This window comes from Bos mutus, chromosome 2, assembly GCF_027580195.1.
Source record: "Bos mutus isolate GX-2022 chromosome 2, NWIPB_WYAK_1.1, whole genome shotgun sequence".
In the NCBI taxonomy this organism is placed as follows: Eukaryota; Metazoa; Chordata; class Mammalia; order Artiodactyla; family Bovidae; genus Bos; species Bos mutus.
Window position 1 is genome coordinate 101,270,710 of NC_091618.1, and position 22,953 is coordinate 101,293,662.

Sequence of the window (22,953 nt, forward strand, 5' to 3'; positions counted from 1 at the left end):
TGGGATTTTTCTTTTCTTAGATGTTAAATTGTATACATGCTTTAGGAAAAATGAAGCAAATACAGAAAAAGTCTAAGTTCAAATCTGTTTATTGATGGCAATGGCTTTCTGTTCCTATTTAATTTGCAGCTGGCTGATAGATGAGAATATCAATTAGTTTTTTTTTAATATTTTTAATAAAGTATAACACAAATATTTATAAATGTTAAAACAGAAATGCAAGTGTACAACTCAATAGTTTATCACAGAGAAACATCTGTGTAACCGTTAATTTAGCTAGTGCTCCAGAAACCCACTTTGTCCTCACTCCCAGTTACTACTCTCTCCCTTCTCCCCAAAAGGATCTCTAGTCTGTCTTCTTACATTGGGTGTCCTGCCTGTTTTTGAATTTTTTATAAATGAAGTCATACAGGAGGTATATGTGTCTTGATCAGTTGCTCAACAGTGTGTTAGTGGGATTCAAAACGTTTTTGACTGTAGCTTTGGTTTATTCATTTTTATTATGGCTTAGTGTTCATTCATTTGTCATGCATTCTACTATTTATGGACATTTAGATCATTTAATTTTTGGAGATACTATGTAGAATGGTGCCGTGAACACATGTCTCTTGGCTCTTGGTACATATATGCATTTCTCATACCTAAGAATTAAATTATTTATTACTGAGTCATAGGATATGTGCATTTCAATTTTAGTAGATGATACCAGTTTCCAAAGTAGGGTGCATGTCTATACTTTCACCAGTAAAGTGTGAGAGCATTTGTTGTTTACATTCTAACTAACAGCTGACAATTTCATTCTATTAACATTAACCATCTGATCAGGGGCATAATGGTATGTCATTGTCTTAATTTGCATTTCTTGATTACCAGTGAGGTTATGTAACAGCATTTGCCTTTTGGCCATTTGGATAGTCTCTTCAATGAAGTGCCTATTCAAGTATTATGCTTGTTTTTTTTTTTTTTTTTTCTGTTTGATTTGTGGAAGTTCTTTACATATTATGGATATAAGCCTTTTGTTTTCACATTTCAATTATCTTCCCACACTTGTGGCTTATACTTTCATTCTTTTAATGATATTGTTTGATGTATCTGCAGATTCCAGAAGAGGCTACTAAGAGGCTGAGACCCTTATTCACTAGCATAGTTTTCTATATTTTGTAATTTATTTCCATTATAATTTTACTAAATACAGAGACAAATCCTTATCTTAATCTATTAGAGCCTTAGCTATAGTTTGTATTACAATGATCTATGGACAGAGGAGCCTGGCGGGCTATATAGTCCCTGAGGTTGCAAAGAGTCGGACATGACTGAGCATGCAGGTCAGGATTTTTCAGTGGCTATCTTAAAAATAAATAAAATAGCTATCAACATAGAAAAATAATTATGCTTAGAAATTTTTTTCTGATATTGATATTACTATAATTTACATGATTTATGTCATATAATTTTAAGTTGAACAGACATTTAAAAGGTCATTGAATAACATTTTGAACATTTGCTGTGTTGAAACATAATCTGAATTTCTTTTTAAGACATTAAAAATATGGTGATAGGATGATCATAAAAAGATTTTTGTGAGCATAATATAATATCTGTAAAATCATTTCTACTTTGAAGAATGAAAAGCCAGATACAAGAAGTTCTATTTATTTAAAACCCAAATAAAATATCTTTTGTCTAAGAATAAATTATCCCACTTTTAAAATGATTTTCTATGCTGTTATCATCGTGTCTTTGAGAAGTCTTTTAAATATATGATACCCTACCTCAGACTTTCCAAACCTCTTTATTCATAACTGTGAGGTCCTTATTTCTTCATATTATTTCATGGCTCTGTTGTGATGAGTGATCCTCATGCTTTACTAGGGGAAACACTAAGAAGTCTTAAACATAAGGTTCCTGCACATAGTAGAGTTAGGGAGATTGGGTACATGGTAAATAGTACAGATCCCCAGATTACTGCTACAGAATACACTGAAATAAGCCATTGAAAACAGTGATGAGAGAAATTGTTTCAAAAGCATGAGAAACAATGCCAGTGTTGAGGCATGGCTGCTCTGGACTGTGATAAGTGAGTTAGCAGTTAAAACAGGCTGTTGTGAGATACAAAACCGCTATGTCTTGTCACATGGGTAGGTCTAATAGAAAAATATAATTGATTTCTTAGTGTAACTCTAAAATTGCCATTTTTTCTCTTTTTTTATAGCTATTTGAAACTCTGATTTAAGTTTTTTTTTTGGTCCAGAGCAACCAGTCATAAAGGTAACAGGCTGTCTTGACTCTGATATTGGGTTTAGTATTTATCACCCAGATATTATGCTTTTAGTAAAAATATAATATTAGCATCTTATTTCAGATAAACTAAATCATAAATGTATCTGCTACACTGTAATTTCCTGAAGGACATTCATGGGAATTCAGCAGCCTCATTTCAAAATCAACATTCATATTACATCTAGGAAATTGGCATCTCTTTTGAAGTAGTTAAGCTGGAGACTTGTCTATTGACTTAATTCTTATTCATTTTGCTGTAAAATTTAGTTAACAAATTTCTTAAAATATTTGGTAATAAAAACAAATCTTACATATTAGCATTCTAAATGAGAAATGTTTTGCTAATGCCTGAAGCAGATAAACTATGTAAATGTAGCTTCTTTTTCCTTTTCTTATAATTTCTTGAATATATGTCATTATATATATGATACAGTGGTGCATATTGGTGGGAACAATTGAACAGTTTGAAAACTGAGGTGCCCTACATTTTAAACCTTTATTTTTTAGAACAGTTTTAGGTTTACATAAAAATTCCCAGGAAGGTACAAAGAATTCCCGTATACTCATTGCTCCCACTCCTTGTGTCCCCTACTACTAATATTGCTCACCAAAATGGTACATTTTTACCAAGGATGAACGTGTGTGGACACATCATAATCATGTCCAAAGCCATAGTTTACCTTAGGGCTCACTTTGGTGTTGTATATCTATGGGATTGAACAAATGTATAATCAGATCAGATCAGATCAGTCGCTCAGTCGTGTCCGACTGTTTGCGACCCCATGAATCGCAGCACGCCAGGCCTCCCTGTCCATCACCAACTCCCGGAGTTCACTCAGACTCACGTCCATCGAGTCAGTGATGCCATCCAGCCATCTCATCCTCTGTTGTTCCCTTCTCCTCCTGCCCCTAATCCCTCCCAGCATCAGAGTCTTTTCCAGTGAGTCAACTCTTCTCATGAGGTGGCCAAAGTACTGGAGTTTCAGCTTTAGCATCATTCCTTCCAAAGAAATCCCAGGGCTGATCTCCTTCAGAATGGACCGGTTGGATCTCCTTGCAGTCCAAGGGACTGTCAAGAGTCTTCTCCAACACCACAGTTCAAAAGCATCAATTCTTCGGCGCTCAGCCTTCTTCACAGTCCAACTCTCACATCCATACATGACCACAGGAAAAACCATAGCCTTGACTAGATGAACCTTTGTTGGCAAAGTAATGTCTCTGCTTTTGAATATGCTATCTAGGTTGGTCATAACTTTCCTTCCAAGGAGTAAGCGTCTTTTAATTTCATGGCTGCAGTCACCATCTGCAGTGATTTTGGAGCCCAGAAAAATAAAGTCTGACACCGTTTCCACTGTTTCCCCATCTATTTCCCATGAAATGGTGGGACCGGATGCCATATATCTGTCATTTTAATATCATAGAGAATGTTTTAATGCCCTAAAAATCGTCTGTATTCAGTCCTTTCATCCCACTCCCACTTCCAATAACCACTGACCTTTTTACTCTCACTGTAGTTTTCCAGAATGTCACATAGTTGAAATCATACAGAATGTAGCCTTTTCAGATTAGGTTCTTTAACCAACTAATACACATGTAAGATTCCTCCATGTCTTTTCATAGCTTAGTATCTCATTTAACTTTAGCATTGAATAATATTTTGTTGTCTATATGAGTTATAACATATTTATCCATTCACCTACTGAAGGACATCTTGCTTTCTTCCAAGTTTTGGCAATTATGAATAAAGCTGCTATAAACATCCGTGTATAAAGTTTCTTTGGTAGGGATACGTTTCAACTCCTTTGGGTAAATACCAAGTAGAGCAATTACTGGATCATGTAGTAAAAGTATGGTTAGTTTTGTAAGAAGCTAAGTCATCTTCCAAAGTGGCCATAAGATTTTACATTTCCAGCAGCAGTGAATGAGAGTTTCTGTTGCTTCACATCCTTTCAGGGATTTGGTGTGGTTAGAATTCTGGATTGGGGGCATTTTAATATGTGCATAATGTTATCTTGTTCTGAATTTCCCTGATAACATGACGTGGAGCATTTTTTCACATATTTATTTCCCATCTGTATATCTTTTTTGGTGACTTACCCATTAAAATTGTTGACCTGTTTTTTAAAAACAAGTTGTTGATTTTATTCAGTTCAGTTCAGTCGTGTCCAACTCTTTGCGACCCCATGAACTGCAGCATGCCAGGCCTCCCAGTCTATCACCGACTCCTGAAGTTTACTCAAACTCATGTCCATTGAATAGGTGAGGCCATCCAACCGTCTCATCCTCTGTCGTCCCCTTCTCCTCCTGCCTTCAATCTTTCCCAGCATCAGGGTCTTTTCCAATGAGTCCGTTCTTCACATCAGGTGGCCAAAGTATTGGAGTTTCAGCTTAAGCATCAGTCCTTCCAATGAACATTCAGGACTGATTTCCTTTAGGATGGACTGGTTGGATCTCCTTGCAGTCCAAGGGACTCTCATATTGGTTTTATTAATGTTGAGTATTAAGAGGTCTTTGTGTATTTTGGATAATGGTCCTTTATTAGATGTGCCTTTTTCAAGTCTGTAGCTTGTCTTCCAATTTTTTTGACATTGTCTTTCGTTCATGGATAGTTATCTTTGGACTGTATCTAAAAAGGCATCACCATACTCAGGTCATCTATGTTTTCTCCTATGTTATCTTCTGAGGGTTTTATATGTTTGTGTTTTACATGTAGATATATGATCCATTTTGGGGACTTCCAGGTGGTGCAGTGGTAAAGAATCCAGCTGCCAATGCAGGAGGCTCAAGAGATGTGGGTTTGATCTTTGGGTGGGGAAGATCCCCTGGAGGAGGAAATGGCAACCCACTCCACTCTCACCTGGAAAATCCCATGCACAGAGGAGCCTGGTGGGCTAAAGTCCCTGCGGTTGCAAAAGAGTCAGATATGATTGAGCACACACAAACTCACACACACGATCCATTTTGAGTTTATTTTGGAAAAGTGTTGTAAGGTCTGTGTCTAAATCAGTGTTTTTGCATGTGGATGTCCATTTGTTGAAGAAACTTTACTACCCTGGCTCCTTTGTCAAAAATCAGATGACTATATTTACGGAATTCTATAGTTGGGCTCTTTATTCTGTTTCATTGATCTATTTGTCTGTTCTTCTGCCATTATCACACTGTCCTGATTGTTGTAGCTCTATAGTAAGTCTTGAAGTTGTGGAATGTCAGTCTTCTAACTTTGTACTACTCCTTCAATGTTTTGTTGGCTATTCTGGGTCTTCTGCCTTTACCTTTCCATATAAACTTTAGAATCAGTTTGTTGATATCCATAAAATAAATTGACGGGATTTTGATTGGGATTGTATTAAATCTACAGATCAAGTTGGGAAGAACTGTCATCCTGTTCTTCCATAATGTCTCATCCATTAATACTGAGTCTTCTTATCCATGACATGGATGTTCTAGCTCTTTCATTATGTTCATTGCATTTTCAGACTGAGTGATGTGTGTCCTTTTGAGTAGTTTATTGCTTAGACATAAAGAGATATTATATGAAAATGCTTGATCCGTAGAAGATATTGATACTTTTAAAAATCTGACTTTTTACCTTGTCTTATAGTCTCACCATAGCCAACCACTTTATAATTAGCATGTGAGTAACTAAATCAGCTTGAGTAACATAACTAGTAATGAAAAGATTAAAGTTTGCAATGGAGCTTGCTTATTTCCAATTATGATTCTATTAGTGGTTTTCTTCCTATAGTATAACTTTGTATATTTGACTTTAAGTAACCATTTGTTGAAAATATGGTCTATATTCCAATAGAAATAGTTTATTTGTGATTATAAAAGCAATATATGGACTTTGGAATTCCAGTGCTATTGAATATTAAGCTATTAAAATCCTATTGTTCTCAGTTCTCATCAATGATTCTACAGCATCTGACATTATTGACTTGTTCTTTTCTACCTTGACCCTGTTATACTACTCTTTTCATCAAATATAAGTTTTATAAGGGCAGAGGGTTTTTTATTTCTGTTTATCTGTGTCTAGTTCACCTGACCAATGGAAGGTATTCATTATAATTTGTTCAGTGTACCAATCCTTTTACATATTTATCTAATCCTTTTCTGATTTTTAAACTCCTCTTCCTCATCCTAAATATTAAATCATATAATTCCCCTGATACTGAGCCTTCTCTTGTCTTTCATTTCTGAGTCCTCATTCATTGTAATCATATTACTTCTCTAGTTAAATGCAACCTGTGTCTTTACCTCTGACCTTGTCCTCTTTACTGAATCAAATATCCAGCAATCCTGTGACCATCTTTATATGTTTGAACTATAATCACCTCAAACTCAGCATATCTAAAAGATGTCTCCTGTGCTCTCAGCCTACAATACTGGCTCCTCATTCTGACAACCCTTTTTTCCCGAGTTTTGTTGAAAAATAACTTATACCTCATGGTATAAGTACATGATGGTTTGCTTTACATATGTTGTGAAATGACTGCCATGATAGGTTTAGTTAACATTCATCACAGATGAGAACTCGTAGAATTTACTCAACAACTTACTTACATATCATAAAGCTGTGTTAAGTATAGTGATCATGTTGTCTATTACATCCCTAGTACTTACAACTGGAAGTTTATACCTTTTGACTATTTTTTCTCCACTTTCTCCTCTTTCTACTCCGTACTGCTGGTAAGCACAAGTCTGAACTCTTTTTCCATGAGTTTAGCTCAGATGGTAAAAATCTGCCTGCAACGCAGGAGATATGAGTTCAATCCCTGAGTCAGGAAGATCCCTTGGAGAAGGGAATGGCTATCTATACCAGTATTCTTGCCTGGAGAATTCCATGGACAGAGGAGCCTGGTGGGCTATAGTCCATGGGGTCACAAAGACTGAGCAGCTAATGCTTTGGTTTTATTGTTTTGTCTTTTTTTAGATTCCACATATAAGTAAGATCATATATTAATAGTATTTGTGTTTCTCTGTCTGACATTTCACTTAGCATCTTCAAGGCTCATCCATGTTATAACCCTCTTTCAATTAATGGCACTAGTATTTTCTCATTCTCCCTGCTTCAAAGTCTAAACCTCTCTATTTTGACATGGCTATATTTTCATTGTATCCATCCCCACTACCACTAGAATCAGCCATCATTAATAATATTTGTATGATGCTTTATAATTTTAAAAGTATTTTTTGCATGCATTATTCTTCTTTAGGAACTTGATCCTGTCTTCTTCTAGGAAACTAATTCTGGCAGCTGGAAATATTTTCTACTTAAAGTATTTAATTTGTTATTGAACAGTAAATTTTAAATTGCAATTAAGGAAAGTATAATAAGGAGAAATATAGAGTGCTGTGAATTAAGATAACAGGTGCCTGACTTAATTGTTGCATATGAGTGCTCATGTGTGTCTGTGTATGTGTTTTATGAGTCTGATTAGGTAGGCTTGCCTAAGTATATTATAGTGAAGTAGATGATGAAAGATACAGGAGAGCTAGAGGAGACAGTATGTACAGTGGCCCTGAAATGGGAAGGAACATGCTATTTTTAAAAATCTGAAAGAAAATTAAGGTACCCAGAGTGGAATTACAAGGCAGAAGGTAAGGCTATTAAGGTAGGCAGAAGCAAGGGCCCCACTGCAAACATTTATTGATACAAAAAGTATGAGACTATATCATATTTTATATTATATGTATCTTTTTCACTTTGACTTCCAAAATCCTCCCAGTTGTGACTTAATTATAACCTAATCCTTTAAATTACTTATTAATTGGTTTATTTTCACAAAATATTTAATATTATACTTAAGTGATTACTGTGGTTTGTTACTGATTTATTCATTCTCTTGTGTTTTAAAAAATAGTTGAAAATACCATATATTTTATTGTAATAGCACTGAATTTATAAGATGGTTTTCCACTATTGGGCTTTTCCATTAATATAAATATATTCATTTATTTAGGTGTACTTTTATATCATTCAATAAAGTGTTATAATTTTCATCACAAGTATATTGATTGAACATATATTTACCAGGTAACCCAGCAATTCTACTCCTAGGTATTTACCCCAGAGAATAAAAATTTACACTCACACAAAAATTTAGAATATTTATAGCAGTTCTATTCATAATTGAAAAACTGTAAATTTAATATCCCTAAACAAATGAATAGATAAGCAAAACAAGGTACATTCATATAATGGACTATTACTTAGCAATAAAAAGGGTGAATTACTGATATATTCTGTGACACAGATAAATCTCAAAACCTTAAAGGCATATTGGTAAGTGAACAACAGTCTCTAAAAGCTATACACTATATGTTTCCACTTGTATGGCATTCTGGAAAAGGCAAAACTATAGCAGTAGGAACCAGATTAATGGTTGCCAGGGGTGAGGGGAAGGATAAGGGTGTAATTGCCAAGAAGCCTCGCAAAGAAGTTCTTTTTGGTGAATTATACTCAGCATAGTTTAATATAAGTGAATTTTATCATAGTCAACTCTTCTGAATATGACCGTAAAGTGTAGCAATGTGATGAGAGAAACTGTGCGTGTGTGTATGAGAGATGTGGAAATATTTTCCATGATGCTTAAGTAATCCAAAATAATCATCACATTTGATTTTATCTTTGATAATATAGTACATTATCAAAGTTCTATCAAACATAGCATATCAAATATAGTACTATCTTTGATAATATAGTATATTATGTAATATAGTACATTATAGTACATTATTCCTCTATTATGGTATAGTATAGTAAAATGTAATATATTTACATTTTATGTGTTTATGATCCCATATTTTACTGGACTTAATGTAATACTGAATTCATCTTCATTTCTCAAGTCTACTCCGGATGAGTGCTGCGGTGGGGGAGATGTGAGTAGTGTGGAAGGTGGTAACTGGGACATTCGCAGCTCAGGGTCTTGTTGATGCGTGTTCTTGTCTCTGGTATCCATAGACACCCCGTCACAGCGAGTACAGTTTATTCTTGGGACTGAGGATGATGATGAGGAGCACATTCCTCATGACCTCTTCACAGAACTCGATGAGATTTGCTGGCGTGAAGGTGAGGATGCTGAGTGGCGAGAAACAGCCAGGTGAGGAGTTTTTGGTTGAAGGGGGAGGTGATACTAAAGAATTTTCATACTACCAGAAAAAAGAGATTTCTATTGCCACAATTTTGCAGACATCCATCAGTGCTGCTGATTTCTGAAATTGCTCATCTGGCCTGGGCATATCCTATAATGGCATATGGGTCAGAATGAGATCCGAAGACTGTAATTATAGTAAACAGTGACACAGAATCAGCAGCAGCTGCAGTCTTAAAGATAAACAGTAGCATAATTTGTGTGTCATCAAAGAAACAATAGCTATCTAACAGTAATTTATTTGTATCTTTTCAACTATTAACTTGTGCTCCAACTGGTGATATTATGTGGGACTTTTTAAAAGAAAGGACAAAAATTTTAAGAGATTTTAGTTGGAGTCCTGGACTAATGTACTGTTTGTTGAGGGTGAAAATATTTGTAATGTGTTTCTATGAAATGTATACTTTAAACATAGTGGTTTTAAAAAAATAATTTTTAAGAGATTACTTTTTCTGTTACTTATAATGAATATTTCTATATTGCCATTTGATGACTTGTGATAAAAAAGCAATAAATTTGCATTTATTTATTTATAAATACAATAAATTTATTTGCAAAATAAATAAATTTGCGTTTATTTTTTCATTCTTCTTTTCTTCCGTATTTACTCATTTATTTAACAAACACTTATGTTCTATTGTGTGCTAAGTTCAATAGAACAGCAACAACAACAAAAATCTTAGCAAATACCCTGGGTGTTCAGTGGTTAGGACTTCATGCTTTCACTGCAGAGGGCCTGGGTTCAGTCCCTGGTTGGGGAACAAAGATCATACAAGCTGCTCTGTGCAGCCAAATAAGAAAAACAAACAACTTAGATCTTGCTTTTAACAACCTCACCTCCAGTGCAGGATTTAGATAGTAAACAAAGTTGTGAATACTGTATAATGAATGCTGTGATCCAGGTGTGCACAAGAACTGCAGGCATACATAGCTGCTAAGTCACTCCAGTCGTGTCCGACTCTGTGCGACCCCACAGACGGCAGCCCACCAGGCTCCCCCATCCCTGGGATTCTCCAGGCAAGAACACTGGAGTGGGTTGCCATCTCCTTCTCCAATGCAGGAAAGTGAAAAGTAAAAGTGAAGTTGCTCAGTCATGTCTGACTCTTAGCGACCCCATGGACTGCAGCCTACCAGGCTCCTCTGCCCATGGGATTTTCCAGGCAAGAGTACTGGAGTGGGGTGCCATTGGTTAACAATAAAATGGGAAAGACTAGAGACCACTTCAAGAAAGTTAGAGACACCAAGGAAACATCTCATACAAAGATGGGAAAAATAAAGGACAGAAATGGTATGAGCCTACTGGAAGCAGAAGATACTAAGAGGTGGCAAAAATACACAGAAGAACTATACAAAAAAGATTTTCATGACCCACATAAACATGATGGTGTGACCACTCACCTAGAGCCAGACATCCTGGAATGCGAAGTCAAGTGGGCCTTAGGAAACATAATTACAAACAAGCTAGTGGAGGTGATGGAACCCCATTTGAGCTATTTCAAATCTTAAAAGATGATGCTGTGAAAGTGCGGCACTCAATATGCCAGCAAATTTGGAAAACTCAGCAGTGGCCCCAGTACTGGAAAAGGTCAGTTTTCATTCCAGACCCAAAGAAAGGCAATACAAAGAATGTTCAAACTACTACACAATTGCACTCATCTCACATGCTAGCAAAGTAATGCTCATAATTCTGCAAGCCAGGCTTTAGCAATACATGAACCGAGAATTTCCAGATGTTCAAGCTGGATTTAGAAAAGGCAGAGGAACCAGAGATCAAATTACCAACATCCGTTGGATCATTGAAAAAGTGAAAGAGTTCCATAAAAACATCTGTTTCTGCTTTATGACTGTGCTAAAGCCTTTGATTTCAGTGTTGACCATCTGGTGATGTCCATGTGTAGAGTCTTCTCTTGTCTTGTTGGAAGAGGGTGTTTGCTATGACCAGTGTGTTCTCTTGGCAAAACTCTATTAGCTTTTGCCCTGCTTCATTCTGTACTCCAAGGCCAAATTTGCCTATTACTCCAGGTGTTTCTTGGAGAAGAAATGGCAACCAACTCCAGTGTTCTTACCTAGAGAATCCCAGGGAAGGGGGTGCCTGGTGGGCTGCTGTCTATGGGGTCTCACAGAGTCGGACACAACTGAAGTGACTTAGCAGCAGCAGCAGTAGGAGCCAGGTGTTTCTGACTTCCTACTTTTGTATTCCAGTCCCCTATAATGAAAAGGACATCATTTGGGGGAGTTAGTTCTAAAAGGTCTTATAGGTCTTCATAGAACTGTTCAACTCCAGCTTCCTCAGCATTACTGGTTGGGACATAGGCTTGGATTACCGTGATATTGAATGCTTTATTGACTATGCCAAAGCCTTTGACTGTGTGGATCACAATAAACTGTGGAAAATTCTGAAAGAGATGGGAATACCAGACCACCTGACCTGCCTCTTGAGAAACCTATATGCAGGTCAGGAAGCAACAGTTAGAACTGGACATGGAACAACAAACTGGTTCTAAATAAGAAAAGGAGTACATCAAGGCTATATATTGTCACCCTGCTTATTTAACTTCTATGCACAGTATATCATGAGAAACGCTGGGCTGGAAGAAGCACAAGCTGGAATCAAGATTGCCAGGAGAAATATCAATAACCTCCGATATGCAGATGACACCACCCTTATGGAAGAAAGTGAAGAGTAACTAAAAAGCCTCTTGATAAGTGAAAGAGGAGAGTGAAAAGGTTGGCTTAAAGCTCAACATTCAGAAAACTAAGATCATGGCATCTGGTCCCATCACTTCATGGGAAATAGATGGGGAAACAATGGAAACAATGAAACTTTATTTTGGGGGGCTCCAAAATCACTGCAGATGTGACTGCGGCCATGAAATTAAAAGACACTTGCTCCTTGAAAGAAAAGCTATGACCAACCTAGACAGCATATTAAAAAGCAGACATTACTTTGCCAACAAAGGTCCATCTAGTCAAGCTATGGTTTTTCCAGTGGTCATGTATGGATGTGAGAGTTGGACTGTGAAGAAAGCTGAGTGCCGAAGAATTGATGCTTTTGAACTGTGGTGTTGGAGAAGACTCTTGAGAGTCCTTTGGACTGCAAGGAGGTCCAACCAGTCCATCCTAAAGGAGATCAGTCCTAGGTGTTCATTGGAAAGACTGATGCTGAAGCTGAAACTCCAATACTTTGGCCACCTGATGAGAAGAACTGACTCAGTAGAAGGGACCCTGATTCTGGGAAAGATGGAAGGCAGGAGGAGAAAGGGATGACAGAGGATGAGCTGATTGGATGACATCACTGACTCAATGGACATGAGTTTGAGCAAGCTCCAGGAGTTGGTGATGGACAGGGAAGCCTGGCCTGGTGCAGTCCATGGTGTCGCAAAGAGTTGGACATGACTGAGTAACTGAACGGAACTACCAAATTTTAGTTTTACATATTGCCAGGGATCTTTTTCAGATGTAGATTCAGGAGGGCTCAGGGACAGAGTTTTGGATCTTGCATTTAAACACTGTTTGATTGCTGTGTCAGGAAGATCCCCTAAAGATCCTGGGAAATCCCATGGACAGAGGAGCTTAGAGGGCTACAGTCCATGGGTTACAAAACTTCAGACAGGTCTGAGCACACATACATTTAACTCTAGGCATAGAAAAGTAAAAAAGCAAGAGTATTGTTCTATTCTTATTTATAGTATCTCTCCTCAAAGGCAATCACTGTTAATTGCTTCTTGTATATTTTTTCATAAACATTTTAATGCCCACATCTGCATGTAAATGTATGCCCTTTTTATGTTTATATAAGAGGAATTTATACTGTGTTCATGCCTTGTTTTTTTGACCTAATATATTTGGATCATTTTCCACATTATCAGTATAGATTACTCAGTCCTTTTAATCTCATTAATGACTGCACTACATTTAATTATATGGATGAACTTTATTTATTCAGCCAGTCTTTATAAGGATTTAGATTGTTTTATTTATTTATTTATTTTTCCTGTAATAATCATTTACACATATATTTTGGCATTATTTTGTAGGTATTTATGTAGCATGACTTTTTGACAGTGGGATTTGTATATCAAAGAGAGCAGACTTTTTACTTTTGTAGATATTACAAAATTGCCCTGATAAAACATTTTGGTAATTTGCACTTTCTTCAATAATGTATGAGGATTCTTATTTCCCTCAAACTGTTGCTACCGAAAATCATCAAACTTGTAAAAATTTTAGCTAATTTTATAGGTGCAAAGTAAATTTCATTGTTTTAATCTGTATTTTTAATTATTAGTGAGATTGAATATCTTTTCATATGTTTTTATGTTTTTCTGGAGAACTAGCTGTTTATTTCCTTTACTGGTTTTATTTCAAGTCATTCATTTTTGTTATTTGTGTTTTTTAATGCCTTAAAACTAGGGTATGTTATTCTGTGTGAATTACCCTTTTTTAATGAAAAAATATATATAAATTAAATTCTTTCTAATGCTATTTTAATATTTTAAATGTAGAACTAAATTTGAAACAGTTTTTATTAATATATGACCTGGAAAATTTTAAGATTAAGAACCATCTACCTAATTTTTTTCTTTGAACTGCATCAAAACATAAGTACTATTTTCAAAGACATAATATATGTGCTCATCTTTTTTGATGACAGAAAAACAATATATGATAATATTCTCCACCAATTAGTTTTATAAATTTTGCTCTTTTATGATGAAAAGTTTTTGATAAGGAATTTAAAGTGCAAACCTCCCTGTTTAAGGCTAGAATCATCCATCCTCAACTAGTTCTAAGAAACAAGAGTTCCTGTCTGACTTAAACGAAGAAGATTGATGGTTATGATGACTGTACAGCTCTGATTACAGTTTCTTTAATCAATTGCTGAGAATTACTTCTTGGCAGCATTTTTTTAAAAATGTATTTCTTCTTTCTCATCCCTCAGAATAGAGCAGAGAATTAGGAATATGTGTTCTGACGTAAAAATCTAGAGTTTTTTACCTTCTAGATCAAATGGTGATCTATTCCTTTTAAACACTAACTTCTTGTAACTTTCCCACTCTGTTCAAGCTAGGAGATAGCAGAGTAATACCAGAATCTAGCTCTCTGCCTATCACAGTTGAGCAGGTAAGGTTTTATCATGGTCTAATGGATTAACTTGAACGACATTTTATTCTAAGTCACCAAAATATGTTGCTACTTATTTATAAAGAATGAAAGAGATGATTTAGTTAATTATTAGTATTCTCTAATATTATTAGATAGGACCTGTGTTCTTAGCCCTGCTTCTGGTGCATATATTTGAGGTTCAAATAAACATCTGATAAGCAGTCAAAATAGTAACAGACATTGAAGAGAAGAGTAGGAAATTTTGGCTGAGGCACAATACTTCAGGAAAGAACAGAATATATTTATTGAGGACTTAGAAATGAAGTAGGTTTTAATGTGGTAAAAGTAATTTTGTTCTGGATAACCTAGTTCATCTAAAAAGACTAATTTTAGTTAATTCATGACTCTGTCTGAGTTTTCAAATGCAGTTTAATTCTAATAGATCATTAGCCTAACCATTTGAACTATTTCTTTCTTTTGATTAGTATTCCAGGGGTAATTAATAATTTTCTACCCTAATAGTAGAAATTAAAAGGATATTTTATCAGCACATTGCACCTGCCACATATCACACCTAGAATTTTCATGCCCACTGTTGTTGCCAATTAAAGCTTAGGTAAAGTTTTAGATTTTGAAGCTAAATTTTGAATCATAATTATTTAATAAATGTTTGTGAAAACCAGCTGTTCACTTTTAAAGACCCTAAAAGAAGCCATATGGCTGGGCTCATGAAATCAGCACAATTACAATGTCCTGCTTATAAATAGCATGTAATGTTATTAATAGAAAAGTACGCAGAGGTACCACAGCTGTGCAATTGTGGAAACAACATGTTTGACTCACTGTGGTTGCCCTTTAAAAATGTTACCCACAAATGAGCTCAGCAGAGGCAAACCAAGGGGTAGCAGTTAGGCCTCTGATACATAGATGGTAATGTGGAAAAAGATGATTAAATCAAACCAATTTTATTCATGATGTGAAGGTATTCAATATTCAAAATTTGTAGAGGTTCAAGTGGAGTGTGAGGTGTGAAAATAATATGGGTTAAGAATAGCTAATGTCAGTAAGGATGAGATGGCTGCATGGCATCACTGACTCGATGGACGTGAGTTTGAGTGAACTCCAGGAGTTGGTGATGGACAGGGAGGCCTGGCATGCTGTGATTCATGGGGTCGCAAAGAGTCGGACACGACTGAGCGACTGAACTGAACTGAATGTCAATAAACTCTAACTTTGGATATATTTTATTTTCCCTTTCCCCTTGAAATAGGCACTTTATGATCACATATGTTATTCTCCAGCCCCTATCCTAACCATGTTCCTTTTTAACCCTCAATATCCTTAATTTTACCCCATAAAAAGATGTTTTCTCTTGAAAATTCATGACTTTCCCCAAGGCTATGATTTTAGATGATACAGTAACTCCCTATTTGGATAGAATCAGAGAATAAAATTGTTAGAAAAGGTAAACTGAATTAGTGAGAATAAAATAAACAGAAAGAGTTAAATTCCATAGAAAAAGTCCATTTCTAATTTACAGAAGAATTTTATTTTGTAGATTTCTTATATGTGTATTGTAGAGGAGATTATCATCAACTTAATCCTCAAAGAATTCAGGAAACACCTATTTTATGTTGTTGTTGCTTAGTAGAAAGAGATTCCAATGTGTTAATTACGGATGAAAACAGACCCAGACTTACTGAAAGAAATGAAAATAAACTCAAAGAGTTTAAATCCACCCTTCCCCCATAGAAAATATCATGCAATTGGCCTACAATTTCAGTTTTTCTTATTGTCTTTCACATCTCATTCATGCTCGTGAGACTCCTGTTTGCTTTGGTTTGCTAGTCAAACAAGTGTCAGCTGAGTTTATTTGAAAACTGGAATAAATTACAGCAGTTTAGGTCATTAACTGCAGTCAGGCATTTTGCAACTGACAGTATATTCAGTGACTACAGATCTTGAAACAGGATTTGGTGTGTTCTCAGGCCTGCTAATTTCTATCTTTAGAGTATGAAATGGAATGAAAAACAGAAAAGAGAGATATACGTATATATCTTTAAAATATATTCATTTAAATATCTTTCGAAGCTTTTGGCATCATTCTGGAGTTGGCATAAAGCACTGAATCTTGAAGTGTTTAGTAACTTGATATTTGTAACTCGTGGGTTCCTTTTTATGGGAAGCATCTGATGCTTCCTCCTGTAATACTCATAATGGTTATATCAAACCATCCATGCATATAACTTATATTTGGTCATCCAAACTGCATGAAACTCCCAAGAGTCTCCATTCTTTTCTGAAAGACCAAACCCTCAATTTGAAGGAAATTATTCTAAAGGAAGTAGTTTTAAAATGGAACAGAATAGAGAATTAAGAAAGACTAACCCAAGGTCTGTGGTGTTGGAGAAGACTCTTGAGAATCCCTTGGACTGGAAGGAGATCCAACCAGTCCATCCTAAAGGAAATCAGTCCTGAATATTCATTGGAAGGACTGATGTTGAAACTCAAACTGCAGTACTTTGGCCACCTGAAGCAAAGAGCTGACTCATTTGAAAAGACCCTGATGCTGGGAAAGATTGAAGGCAGGAGGAGAAGGGCACGACAGAGGATGAGATGGTTGGATGGCATCACTGACTCAATGGACATGAGGTTGAGTAAACTCTGGGAGTTGGTGATGGACAGGGAGGCCTGGCGTGCTGCGATTCATGGGGTCGCAAAGAGTCGGACACAACTGAGTGACTGAACTGAATCTAAGTGCAGCTAAGCGATTTTTGACAAAGGTGAAGAAAGAATTGTCTTTTCAAAAAATGGTACTAGCACAGTTAGAGTTCTATAAGTAAAAAAAAAAAATTAACTTCAATCTAAACTTCACAGTGTACACAATATTAATTCAAAATAAATCGTAAATCTAAATGTAAAACATAAAGCTATACAAACGTTAGGGAAAATGTAGGAGAAAATCTTCAGGACCAAGGGCTAGAAGATGAATTTTTAGACATGATATTGAAAGCACAATCTTTTAACTAAAAGAAAATATTTTAAAATTTGACTTCATTGGAATTAAAAACTTTTTGCTGTGAAAAAAACAAAACCTGTTAGAGGATGAAGACAAACTACTGACAGGGAGAAAATATTTGCAAACCACATATTTGACAAAAATATTATATCTAGAATATGTAAAAAGCTTTCAAAGTTGAACAGTATAAAAACAAATCAATTAGGAAAACGTGCAAAAAGAAGCAAACAAAAAAAGACCTTTCAGAGAAGAGAAACACATTGCAAATAGAGATGTAAGCAGTGTTCAAAATCATAAGTCATTAGAGAAATGTAAATTGAAGCCACTGTGAGATACTACTGCACACCTAATAGAATAACTAAATTTTTTTTAAAAAGTCGTAATAGCAAATGCTGATGAGGATTCAAGAGACTGGATCTCTCTGCTATTGCTGGCACCAATGTAAAATGGTAGCACTACTCTAGAAAACAGTTTGACAGTTTCTTATAAAACTAAGCATGTACTAGTGAATAAGACTCAGCAATCACAGTCTTAGGCATTTATCCTAGAGAGATGAAAACACATTCACACAAAAATCTCTACATGAATGTTCATAGCAGCTTCATTTGTGATAGCAAAAACCTATAAACAACTCAAATATCCTTCATTGGGTGAGTGGTTAAATAAACGGATACATCCATACAGTGGAAAACTTTTCACCAATAAAAAGGAACAATCTACTGATATATACAACAACTTGGATGGATCTCAAAGACATTGTACTTTAGTGAAAGATGTCTATCTCCAAAAGTTGCAAACTGTATGATTACACACTTAGCCAACAAAGGTCCATCTAGTCAAGGCTATAGTTTTCCAGTAGTCATGTATGGATGTGAGAGTTGGACTGTGAAGAAAGCTGAGCACTGAAGAATTGATGCTTTTGAACTGTGGTGTTGGAGAAGACTCTTGAAAGTCCCTTGGACTACAAGGAGGTCCAACCAGTCCATCCTAAAGGAGATCACTCCTAGGTGTTCATTAGAAAGACTGATGCTGAAGCTGAAACTCCAGTACTTTGGCTAGTCAAGGCTATAGTTTTCCAGTAGTCATGTATGGATGTGAGTTGGACTGTGAAGAAAGCTGAGCGCTGAAGAATTGATGCTTTTGAACTGTGGTGTTGGAGAAGACTCTTGAAAGTCCCTGGACTACAAGGAGGTCCAACCAGTCCATCCTAAAGGAGATCACTCCTAGGTGTTCATTAGAAAGACTGATGCTGAAGCTGAAACTCCAGTACTTTGGCTAGTCAAGGCTATAGTTTTCCAGTAGTCATGTATGGATGTGAGAGTTGGACTGTGAAGAAAGCTGAGCGCTGAAGAATTGATGCTTTTGAACTGTGGTGTTGGAGAAGACTCTTGAAAGTCCCTTGGACTACAAGGAGGTCCAACCAGTCCATCCTAAAGGAGATCACTCCTAGGTGTTCATTGGAAAGACTGATGCTGAAGCTGAAACTCCAGTACTTTGGCCACCTCATGCAAAGAGTTGACTCATTGGAAAAGACTCTGATGCTGGGAGGGATTGCGGGCAGGAGGAAAAGGGAACGACAGAGGATGAGATGGCTGGATGGCATCACCGACTTGGTGGACATGAGTTTGAGTGAACTCCGGGAATTGGTGATGGATAGGGAGGCCTGGCATGCTGCGATTCATGGGGTCGCAAAGAGTCGGACACAACTGAGTGACTGAACTGAACTGAACTGAATTGAATGTCCTCAAAATGACAAAACTATAGTGATGAAGAAAAGATTAATGATTACTAGGGGACAGAAACGGGGTGAAGACGGAGACTATAAAGGAAGCTCATTTGTGATGATGGAGCAGTTATATATTTTGATTATTGTGGCAGTTACTGAATCTTTTGTTGTTCGGTTGCTAAGCTATAGTTGACGAGCCTTATTAATGACTATCACATGGTCTCTGATGCATAATGACCCCGAAAGAGGTAAAATTTGTTAAGATTCACTAATATGAAAATATTCTGAACTGCGTAGGCAAAAATACATGTATATGTTGTATATAGATGTATATATAAAATTGCTATAATATTGCCACCATTTGAAGAGATGCTGTCAATGATTTGTGCTCAAGTGTAAGTTTTTTCAACCTTCAAACATTCTATAAACTCCTGGTGGGCGTAGGTATACTCCCCTCTCTAAACTTGTGGCAGATATAGCCATTTTTCCCTATTAGTTTCCTTTTTACTTCCTGACATTTTGGCTCTTGAACACTAAGAACAGATCCAGAGTTTCTTTATCTTTCTTGGAACTCTACACATTAATCTTTCTGACTACCCCTTTTGGTTGGCTTTTTTAGCTGGCCAGTATACTGATTCTTTACTAGACAACATACTTGTCCTCTGTTGGAGTTGGAGTGTTTGATTGTGTAATTTTTTCATGTAAAACAGTAATATAATATCATAGAGAGGAAGTTCGAGTGATATTGCACGGCAAGAGGAAGTTAGGGCAAAAGTGACAAGGAGAAGAAAAAAATGAGGAAAATGTATGGAGTGAAGAAAAGAGAGGCATTTAGGTGAGGGTTTGTTAGAAATGGTGGAATTAAATTGGTTATCTACTGAGATTAAAAAGGAAGTTCTTAAAAGAATAAGATATTTAGTATGACTGCCAAGCAGTAAAATCATCAATTTCTCTTTATTCCTTCCATTTATCTTAGTTAGAAAAAAATCTCAGATATTACTGTTCATTTCACTCCAAGAAGGCAGTGGTTTCCCATTTGGCACTGTGATATCAAGAGTCTTCTATTCTTAGCCCTGGCAGGAACACTTAGGTAATGCAAATTGAGCTCAGTTCTTATAGATTTAGTCCCTAGAAGTGACTGCAATCACAAGATTTTATTCAAGCAGGCCTAATATGTATTTTTCCAGCAGAATAATCCCCAAATTATACTACTTTCTCTAAAAATCAAAGGGCAAAATTTTCAAAAGTTTCGTATATTGTTTTTAGACTTTGCACTAAATAAAAATGACTACTCTTTCATTTCCTTTTGCATTTTATTATCATTCCATGAAGTGTACTCTCTTTATTAGTTCTATTACAGATTCCCTGTGACCACTGAATAAACATTTGTTGTTGTTTACTTGCTAAGTACTGTCTGACTCTTGCCACCCAATGGACTGTAGCCTGCCAGGCTCCTCTGTCTGTGATATTTCCCAGGCAAGTATACTGGAGTGATTACCATTTTCTTCTGGAGATCTTCCCAATTCAGGGATCAAACCCACATCTCCTGTACTGGCAGGCAGATTCTTTACCACTGAGCCACCAAGGAAGCCCGACTAAACACTTATATTAATATAATTTTCAGTTCAGTTCAGTTCACTCACTCAGTCGTGTCCGGCTGTTTGCAACCACATGAACCACAGCATCGCCAACTCCCGGAGTTCATCCAAACTCATGTCCATTGAGTTGCTGAGCCATCCAACCACCTCATCCTCTGTTGTCCCCTTCCCCTCCTGCCCTCAATCTTTCCCAACATCAGGGTCTTTTCAAATGAGTCAGCTCTTTGCAACAGGTGGCCAAAGTATTGAAGTTTCAGCTTCAACATCAGACCTTACAGTGAACAACCAGGACTGATCTCCTTTAGGATGGACTGGTTGGATCTCCTTGCAGTCCAAGGGATTCTCAAGAGTCTTCTCCAACACCACAGTTCAAAAGCATCAATTCTTCAGCACTCATCTGTCTTTATAGTCCAGCTCTCACATCCATACATGACTACTGGAAAAAATAGCCTTGACTAGACAGACCTTTGCTGGCAAAGTAATGTCTCTGCTTTTTAATATGCTGTCTAGGTTGGTCATAACTTTCCTTCCAAGGAGTAAGCATCTTTTAATTTCATGGCTGCAGTCACCATCTGCAGTGATTTTGGAGCCCCCCAAAATACAGTCACTCACTGTTTCCCGTCTATTTGCCATGAGGTGATGGGACCAGATGCCATGGTCTTAGTTTCCTGAATGTTGAGCTTTAAGCCTACTTTTTCACTCTCCTCTTTCACTTTCATCAAGAGGCTCTTTAGTTCCTCTTCACTTTCTGCCATAAGGGTGGTGTCATCTACATATCTGAGGTTATTGATATTTCTTCTGGCAGTCTTGATTCCAGCTTGTGGTTCATCCAGCCCAGCATTTCTCATGATGTACTCTGCATAGAAGTTAAATAAGCAGGATGACAGTATACAGCCTTGGCATCCTCCTTTCTGTATTTGGAACCAGTCTGTTGTTCCTTGTCCGGTTCTAACTGTTGCTTCCTGAGCAGCATAGAGGTTTCTCAAGAGGCAGGTCAGGTGGTCTGGTATTCCCATCTCTTTCAGAATTTTCCACAGTTTATTGTGATCCACACAGTCAAAAGCTTTGGCATAGTCAATAAAGCAGAAATAGATGTTCTTCTGGAACTCTCTTGCTTTTTGGATGATCCAGTGGATGTTGGCAATTTGATCTCTGGTTCCTCTTCCTTTTCTAAAATCACTTTGACTATCTGGAAGTTCATGCTTCACTTGTTGCTGAAGCCTGGCTTGGAGAATTTTGAGCATTACTTTCCTAGTGTGTGAAATGAGTGCAATTGTGCGGTAGTTTGAACATTCTTTTCTTTGGGATTGGAATGAAAACTGACCTTTTCCAGTCCTGTGGCCACTGCTGAATTTTCCAAATTTGCTGGCATATTGAGTGCAGCACTTTCACAGCATCATCTTTTAGGATTTCAAATAGCTCAACTGGAATTCCATCACCACCACTAGCTTTGTTCATAGTGATGCTTCCTAAGGCCCACTTCACTTCACACTCCAAGATGTCTGGCTCTAGGTGAGTGATCACACCATCATGATTATCTTGGTCATGAAGATCTTTTTTGTACAGTTCTGTGTTTTCTTGCCACCTCTTCTTAATATCTTCTACTTCTGTCAGGTCCCTACCATTTCTGTCCTTTATTGAGCCCATCTTTGCTTGAGGTGTTCCCTTGGTATCTTTAATTTTCTTGAAGAGATCTCTAGTCTTTCCCATTCTATTGTTTTCCTCTATTTCTTTGCATTGATTGCTGAGGAAGGCTTTCTTATCTGTCCTGGCTATTCTTTGGAACTCTGCATTCAGTGGGTATATCTTTCTTTTTCTCCTTTGGTTTTTTCTTCTCTTCTTTTCACAGCTATTTGTAATGCCTCCCCAGACAGCCATTTTGTTTTTTTTGCATTTCTTTTTCCTAGGGATGGTCTTGATCCCTGTCTCCTGTACAATGTCATAGTTCATCAGGCACTCTGTCTATCAGATCTAGTCCCTTAAATCAATTTGTTACTTCCACTGTATAATCATAAAGGATTTGATTTAGGTCATACCTGAATGGTTTAGTGGTTTTCCCCACTTTCT

General features: G+C 36.6%; 1 protein-coding gene across 2 annotated transcripts in view; it reads left to right on the plus strand.

Moving 5' to 3' along the window:
• SLC4A10 (solute carrier family 4 member 10) overlaps positions 1 to 22,953 on the plus strand; it is a 247,679-nt gene that overhangs the window by 75,159 nt on the left and 149,567 nt on the right. For both annotated transcript variants that reach the window (XM_070380872.1, XM_070380873.1), the window contains exon 4: positions 9,248 to 9,386. In XM_070380872.1, the coding sequence (XP_070236973.1) occupies positions 9,248 to 9,386 (139 nt within the window). The remainder of the gene's footprint in view (positions 1 to 9,247; positions 9,387 to 22,953) is intronic.